The sequence below is a fragment of the Porites lutea genome, chromosome 1 (genome assembly GCF_958299795.1).
Source record: "Porites lutea chromosome 1, jaPorLute2.1, whole genome shotgun sequence".
NCBI lineage: Eukaryota > Metazoa > Cnidaria > Anthozoa > Scleractinia > Poritidae > Porites > Porites lutea.
Genome location: NC_133201.1, coordinates 14,567,095 through 14,575,527, shown reverse-complemented (window position 1 = coordinate 14,575,527; position 8,433 = coordinate 14,567,095). Strand labels below are relative to the sequence as shown.

General features: G+C 39.3%; 1 protein-coding gene across 1 annotated transcript in view; it reads right to left on the bottom strand.

Moving 5' to 3' along the window:
• Positions 1-5,640: 5,640 nt before the first annotated feature.
• Positions 5,641-8,433, bottom strand: part of LOC140935463 (pyroglutamylated RF-amide peptide receptor-like) — a 9,559-nt gene continuing 6,766 nt past the window's right edge. The window contains exons 3-4 of the mRNA XM_073385014.1: positions 7,616-7,848; positions 5,641-6,724 (exon numbers count right to left, since the gene is read on the bottom strand). Of these exons, the coding sequence (XP_073241115.1) occupies positions 5,825-6,724; positions 7,616-7,848 (1,133 nt within the window). The 3' untranslated portion in view covers positions 5,641-5,824. The remainder of the gene's footprint in view (positions 6,725-7,615; positions 7,849-8,433) is intronic.

The following is an 8,433-nucleotide window of genomic DNA, read 5'->3' as shown; positions in this document are numbered from 1 at the left end:
GTTTGTTTACCAGAACTGTTTTGACTTCGGAGGATGCTTCTCCATTTACCTGTGTCCACAACGAGTAGGTTTGAGTTTGTAGACACATACAGTCGTATTACTTCCGTCCACACGTGAGCGTTTTAAGCATGGGTACAGCCGTGGACCCATCAGTGTGTGTGTGCGTGTACAAATGTAGACGGACTCGTTTCGGACATAACACGCGTGTCGTTTCTTAGGGCAACTGGGTCCAAAACAACCTGCTAACAAATCGGGTAATGGATACAGTTGACCATAAATAACTCCAACCTTCCAAAAAGAGTTCGAAGCAAATAACCAGAAATAGGGAAGTGGCATGGGGAAGGAATGCAGGTATTATGCGCACTTCATGATCACATTGATTTTTGAAACAGGAAGGCATGGTTCTTTTGAATTTAAAAATGCAATATTTCGGACTGCGGCACAATTTTTTTTTTTCGACTTGTCGTGTGCTTAAAATGTGGTTCGAGTTATCGAGGGTAAAATTATATAGAAATGATCTGAAGGGAAACAAAAATTACAGTTAGCGGAAGGTTCCAGTTACCGAGGGTAAAAGTGCAGTAAATGTATGAAGGAAATCAAGGCGAAATCGATTTTGGTTCGAGTTAGCGAGGGTTCGAGTTATCGGGACTGTCGACTGTCGACGCCTTTTCATAAAAAGTTTAAAGTGTTCTTTGGAACCGTATGAGAATTAGATCATATCAGAAACTCATAAGGGGTTTCTGATAATATTCATATGCTAGTTTGGATCCAGAGTTGGTTGTTGGTCCTCTATTTGCGTCGAGAGTTTTAGTTTTTAATGAGCCGGGGTCACATTTGTGGAAGGGTCGACCCTTGCATCTCTCCAGCAGAAAAAAGAGATGTGTGAAAGTCGGCGAATTACGCAAGAAGGAAAAGTTATGTCCTCGCCAACTTAAAATTACAAATTGTTTCTTTTCTAATAATTGGAATACCAGTGGAGAAGGCGGAAGAGGGAGGGAGATGGAGGTGTTGATGTTAGAGGATATTGAAAAAGACGCATGAAAGACAAGAATAGCGGTCATTTGGTTTCCAAAGCTATTTTGCCCGTCCGAAAGGAAGAAAAAATTGTTTCGGTAGATCGAAGTCACTCTATTACGATGGAAAAATTGTGTGACTATAGATCTCGTTTGGGGGAGTAGCGTCCATATGCGCTTTTACGACCGTGTGAACAAATGAAATCTGACAACATTTCTTTTACTTCGTTGGCGAAAACCTTTGTATCATGAAATCGGGTTCTGCGAGGTTCAACTGCTACGTTTACGAGCGAAAAAAATAGAGACACTGTATGGCAGGCTACGCGTAAACGTAAAAGTTGCACGTCGCTCAACTTTTAGTAATTTACGTCTTCGCGTAGCCTTTCATACACTGCCTCTTTTTCATTTAAGCACGTAAATTTTACCCGCGTGCATTCGCATGGAAAAATTATGCGACAGTGGAAATCAACCCATAGTTTGAAGGGTAGACGCCTTTCCCTTTGCTTGTAACCTACTTGATACTGTTTCCCCTTTTTACCTGTAAACACTGCACCTTACCCATATATAACACTAGAAATGGGTAAAATAAACAACCAACTACTACATTTCCCTTCGTATTCATGGCATTTCCGAAATCCTTAACTTAGAAATTTTCTGGGAGAGCATGCCACCAGAACCCCCTAATTTAAAACGCCTTCGGCGGTCTAACTTTTCGTCCCGTGCATACACCTTCGAAAGCTCACGCTACCCCCCCCCCCCCCCCCCCCACCCCTATGTCGTTATAAAGTGTACAATGGATGGATGGGTTAAAGAAACGATGATGCTGCGTCGGTTAAGGAGTGAATCCGGTAAAGTACATTTAGTGCATTTACGTCATCAATTGTGCAATGCAATTTGTTCTCAGCGCCCTTCGAATGCGTTAGAACACTTATAAAGGATTAAGGAAGCCCTTGAAAGATGAAAAGCCGCTCGTTTTGGGGGGTTATTTCTTCTGCCATGAGCTTATTTGTTTTTTCTTCTACGTTGGTGATTTTAGAATGGGTTACTACTTCCTAAGCGCTGGATTCCGAGCTATTCCGGATCCTTCCTGCTGCGGTGTTTCTTGGGCAAAACACATTAGAGATGGAAACTTAGCGAGGGAGGGGAAATGTCAAAAACAATATTCCTATGAGGGAAAATCAACTGAAAACAAAATTCATACACGCCAAGTAACCCTAAAAAATATTCATGCACTGGCCTAAAAAAATCACACAAAGGAAATGTTAAGCTGCTTGTTTTGGGGGGTTATTTTCTTCTGCCATGACTTATTTGTTTTTTCTTCTACGTTGGTACTTTTAGGATGGGTTACTACTTGCTAAGCGCTGGATTCCGGATCCTTCCTGCTGCGGTGTTTCTTGAGCAAAACACATTAGAGATGGAAACTTAGCAAGGGGGGGGGGGGGGGGGGGACGACAAAAACAATATTCCTATGAGGGAAAATCAACTGAAAACAAAATTCATACACGCCAAGTAACCCTAAAAAATATTCATGCACTGGCCTAAAAAAATAACACAAAGGAAATGTTAAGCTGCTTGTTTTGGGGGGTTATTTTCTTCTGCCATGACTTATTTGTTTTTTCTTCTACGTTGGTACTTTTAGGATGGGTTACTACTTGCTAAGCGCTGGATTCCGGATCTTTCCTGCTGCGGTGTTTCTTGAGCAAAACACATTAGAGATGGAAACTTAGCAAGGGGGAGGGGACGACAAAAACAATGTTCCTATGAGGGAAAATCAACTGAAAACAAACAAAATTCATGAACGCCATTTAACCCTATAAAATATTCATGCACTGGCCTAAAAAAATTCACACAAGGAAAATGTTAAGGACCCGCCCCCATAACTTTTCTAATGTTCCGACCGCGCGTCCCTTTTCACCAGGGCTGGGCCGGGAACTGGTTACCGAGAGGGTAACCAAGCCGCGAAAGACTAAAATTCCGCCTAGCGGAGAGGGTGGGGGGAGGTATTTAAAAAAAAATCTAGTGGCTTTACAGAAACGGAAATTGAGATAAACTCTGACCTAATAGGCCACGCAGCCTTAGTAACCTTTATTTCTTATACATATGCAAATAAATGTCATATTTGATATATAAATATTGCTATCATATAGTTTATCTAGCCGATTTTTTGAACACGAACCTAGCGAAATTTGCAGCCATTTGACTGAAGAAGGGCCAAAAGGCAAGGTTTCTTGCGTCCGATAAGCTCCATAATCACACCAGCGAAGGAAATGGAAGGGAAAAATAGAAAGAGCCAGGAGGAGAAGAGAATCGGAAAAAGCAGTACGTGGTTGCAGCCTTCGTTTTTATATTGGCAACGGGCATAACATTGACCGAAAAAAAACTGATTGATGAAAGAGGTCTATTTGACGGTAACGTTTTCAAAAATCAGGCTAGATATACCCATTATAATATACTGATATACATTCAAATTTGTTGGTTAAACACTGAAATGTGCTTTTTTAAAGCTCAGCACAAAGTTTTAAAGTATCGATTATAATTTATAAATGTAGTTTGTAACCAACTGGTCAAAATTTCTTATATAATTGACACTCTATTATGCTTATACCTACAATTATTGACGACTGGCTTTCATCTCACCCAGCCGTTACTAACTAAAATGTAGGTTAATTTGGAAGAGTAAACAGCGGTTTGAGAGATGATATCAGTCGTTTAATATTGTCATATACAGCTATTTCAATTCACGTTGCGACGATGTGGCATAGCCAAAAAATTTACCCAACTCCGCCAAGAAGCAAATCGTTTGTCATAAAAGTGTAAACGTTTATGACGTTTTTAACCATTCTGTGTTACTGAAGGCAAAGTTATGACCGAGGTAAAAGGCCTCGGCTACTCACATGATTTTGGCTAGGATTCAAATGATTAATCATTGCTCTCTGAAAGACTTACTACTTCTTAAGTGTCATTGTCATCATCATTATCATCATCATCATCATCATCATCATCATCATTATCGCCACCATCAGACTTGTCATCATCATCACGTGGGAAGGGGCGTGGCGTTAATGCCAAAAAACCTTCTACCTGTAGCAGTACTAGTGCAGATAAGAGCCTACTCTTACATTATAAAATAGTATAAGAAAATGAGTTTTTGTTTCTTTTTCTTTGCATATACATTCTGTGAATGTGGATTCTCTGAGGTCCATATTACTGTTAACAGTGTTAGTACTGTGCGGTTAACACTGAGACTGAAAAATACTTCAAATAACAACATTTTAACAGTTACTAATATTTATACTCTTTAGAGTGAATGCTCATGAACTTAAAATATAAATATACTAACTAAATATAAGTCCGGGGCCCGGTTTTTCAAACGTTGGATAGCGCCATCCATCGGATAAATCGATAACAATTATTCACTGAAGTGGAGGTGGCTAGAGAGCATTATCCACCTATTGAACAACAGGGGTCCGATGAAAACTTTAAAATAAGTTTAAAGCATGTATCAGTTCAATATTTCCTTAATGTTGTCTTTTCTAAACAAAGCATCTGATTTTGGGCTTAGTGAACTTTGCACTTGTTAAAATGTTCAGTTGAATCGAAATCACATCCCTTCTAAGAGAAGGTTGAATTAATATAAATGTTATAAAGAGCATAAATCACCTGGGGCTGAATTGACATAGCCATATTAAACTAAGATGTATCTCAAGTATTGTCTCAACACAATGGGCCGTTGTAAAGAAACAAAACTTGGCAGCAATTATTGTAGGACGTCTTCGCAAATGTGACTCTAGGATTCTATTCATTCACAATGTCTTCTTCTCTGATTGCTTTAAATTTCTTAGCTTATTGGTAATAACGGTCAATAAGGAGCTAACGTTGGCCAAAAAAGAAAAGTTTACTGGATTCGTCGCCTAGTGTTTAATATTTGGTCGATTGACATCATTTTTGCCGTAGCATCTATTGGACGAGTGACGTCGTGCAACAGTCAGCGGTGGTTTTGTGCATGGTTGGCAGTGCAGAGCCAGAGCGCGAGAAAATGGACGGATGATTTTAAACGCTTAGCAAGGACAAAATAGCCAAATTATAGAATTAACTAAAAAATATATAGCGAGAGGTCACAAAAGTCTCTCGAAAAAATTTCGCAAAACTGCTGACGGACTGGATAAAAATGTTTGAGAAAAAAATTCTACTCAAAGGTAAGAATGATGTCAGTTTGGAAATACTTTGAACAAATGTTTGAATAGTTATTGAATTTGAATTCGCATGATATTGAAGAACAACTGATGCAGGTGTCGCAGGACGTTTAGCCGTCTCAATCTCCGGCTTTAGTAGATTTTCCTTCCTTGCAGCTTGAAAAATTCTCCTTCATACCATATACTCAGTATTGTCAAATACTATTGTTGCTTGTATATAATAGACCATAATACGATTAGTACGGTTGCCTCTAAAGACCTCCATATTCTCTAAGACTATAACAGTGACAGTTTTTTTTGAAAATATCCCATTTTACAGACCCTTATTTGAACAGCGATACAGTTTGACCGCGCAAAGAAAAGCGTAAACATTGGCCTTCAAAACTTTACACATTGCACTGCAAATTGCATTTTAAAGCTGAAATGTTCAGCTTGTCTTCCTTTCGGAATACTTCGATTACCATAAATTCTTAGAAGCGCCGCAAAAATTGAAATTATTTTTGAAATGGCCGAATACTGGTACCGGTCAGATACTGGGCAATACTGTACTTGAGAGCATATGTAAGTTGAATATTGTAAATTATTGCTCTTTTAAGAATGGCACTTATGCAACGTGCTTTACAGTTTGGTATCAAATGTCTTATTGTCGAAAGAAAAGTGAACGTTTTCTGAACGTTCAAGGTTTCCTTGGCCGTTGTTATGGCTCACCTTGCTGATGTTGACTTGTTTGGTCAGTTTCCCGGCCGGGTCATTTTTGACAGTGCTTGTACGAGATCTCACCTTTGTTTCTGTTCTACTCACTACGGAATTCTTTGTGCTACTGCCAGAATAATTATGCTTATGATCTTGATCTCCGCCTGAAGTGATCGTTTCCAAACAAACTTTCCGCAAAGAATCCCTTCGAAAGTTTGGACTATTGAAAAAATAAATGAACGGGTTGCAAACTGAATTAAAAAGGCCAAAAGCATAAGTGATAACTCGAACAGGATCTGCAGGATTTGGGAATGGAGCCACCCAACGCTCGATAAATCCAGTGTATATAACAAAAGGTGCCCAACAGAGAAGAAAGCATATGACAACAATTAGAAGCATACGTGTCACTCTTTTCCTTGTTTTGTCCATAGTTTCTGCATTTGCTCTGGACACTGTTCCTGTACGAGAAATCTTTCTCTCTCTGCTCCAGATTGCTTTGCCTACTCTGCTATAGAGGACTATTATGGTAATCAACTGAATTCCGAAACCAAAGATGAAAAGAAAAATTAGGTATACAAAACCAGGGAGGGTGTTGTTAGGAATCGTGCCACAATACCAAAAGCTTTGGCTTTCAGTTGATACTTTCGCAGTCTCGGCAAAGTAAAATGTGGGAAGAAATATGGCGCCTCCATAAATCCAGGCTGTTATGATGAGAATTTTTGGACGAAGCCAAGTTTTCATCGCTTGCAAAGGGCGAACCAGGGAGTAATAACGATCAATACTGATCACAGTTAACAAGCATATGGAGCTTGACGGCGCCAGAAACTAAAAAAAAAAAAAAAAATAGGAATTCCTGTCAAGTTCAAGTGGGGAAATTTTTGTAGCCTCAATGAGAACCATAAACATAATAACAAAACCGAATCAACGAATTATATAAAATCACACAATAACAGATTCCGGTTTATAGCTTTTTTGCGCCTTGCAGGCCAAAATTGACCTAGAAAAATACCGTAAATCCTGTACTATGCCCCCGGGAGGGCTTATTTATCTCAAACAAATTCGAGGGGGCGGGGAAGCGTATTTAATTTTAAGAAGACGATGGAATCATAAAGGAAAATAAAGGGAGATGTAAAGAATCAACCATAAGAGGACACAGAAAAAATCTGAGCCCCAGATGGGATTCGAACCCAGGACCCTCCGTGATGGAGGAATCAGTCTCCACAAGAGCCATAATGGCTCCCATTATGGCTCTTGGTCTCCACGAAAAACGAGAATGCAGAGTGGAAAAGCTCAAGAACAAGAAGTTGGAGCACTTGGAGGTCACGAAATAAAAAATTTCCCAGATCAGTCTACACGAAGTTTTACAGTGATGATTGATTAATACAGTCTATAATTTATTAGTGAATGGAGGGGAGGCTGGGCTTAAAAGAGCTTATTAACTTTCTTCCTCTGAAAACTGAGAACTTATAAAAGAGGGGAGAGGCCTTAATAGAGGATTTACGGTAGTGCTGCGATTTACGCTAGTGCTGTGCTGTACCGGGGGCCTGGTCTTACTAAGCGATCAATTAAGGAAATCGGAAACTAAACAGCGATCAGGCGTTCTTTTTTCGGGGATAGCGCGAAAATAAAAAGGGAAGAAGGACTGCCTGATCGCAAGTTAATCAGAAGTTATTTACCCTTTATTGTAACTGAGTTATTACCCTTTTGCTAACTCACCTGGACAAACCTTGCAAGCTTACATACACCATTAGCACCGGACTTGTCTTCATCCGGGTAATAAAAATTGACCCATAAGGTCAGCGGTATACAAACTATGCATACAAGCAGATCAGAAATGGCCAAATGCAGAAGAAACAGCTGCACATTAGACCGCTGACCGCGACGACGACTTGATACGATGATTGAAATGACAAAGGTGTTGCCTAATAAACCAACTAGCGATACAAGTCCTGAAAGATAAAAAGTATTCACTAAGACAAAAAGGAAAATGCATAAGACAACCTGACCCTTCTTGTTCGTTGTTTTTTGTATTTTCCGTTCTTCGTTTCTCGGAAAGGTTTGGTAGCCAAGCGGAAGAGTAAGAGTTGATCGCATTCTATAGTGTTCATTGTCAAATGATGCCGTAGAAAATTTGAAAATAAAGTAAATCCTATTTTATTATATCGACATCAAAGCCTCAGCAATATGGAGGTGTCTACTTATGGTATGGATTTGGCAATTGTGTGTGTGCATACATTCCATAAATAGAGAAGTGTCAGTTTTGCGGAGTTATTTACAGTGTGTAGGGAGAAACGATCATTTGTTTCAAATATCAAAAGAAAATTTGCCTTATTTTAAAAAAAGCGGGGTTAGTGCAGACATTAATCTACATTAACAGAGAATGAGTCATTCTGTCTTGTCTACATCTACATAAAGAGGTGTTCTCTATAGAATCCCCGTACATTTGCATTCAGAAATAGATTTATTATTGTTTATAAACAAAGTGCGAATAACCTCTCCTATAAGTACAAAAAATTTCGAAAGAGTTCGTTGAG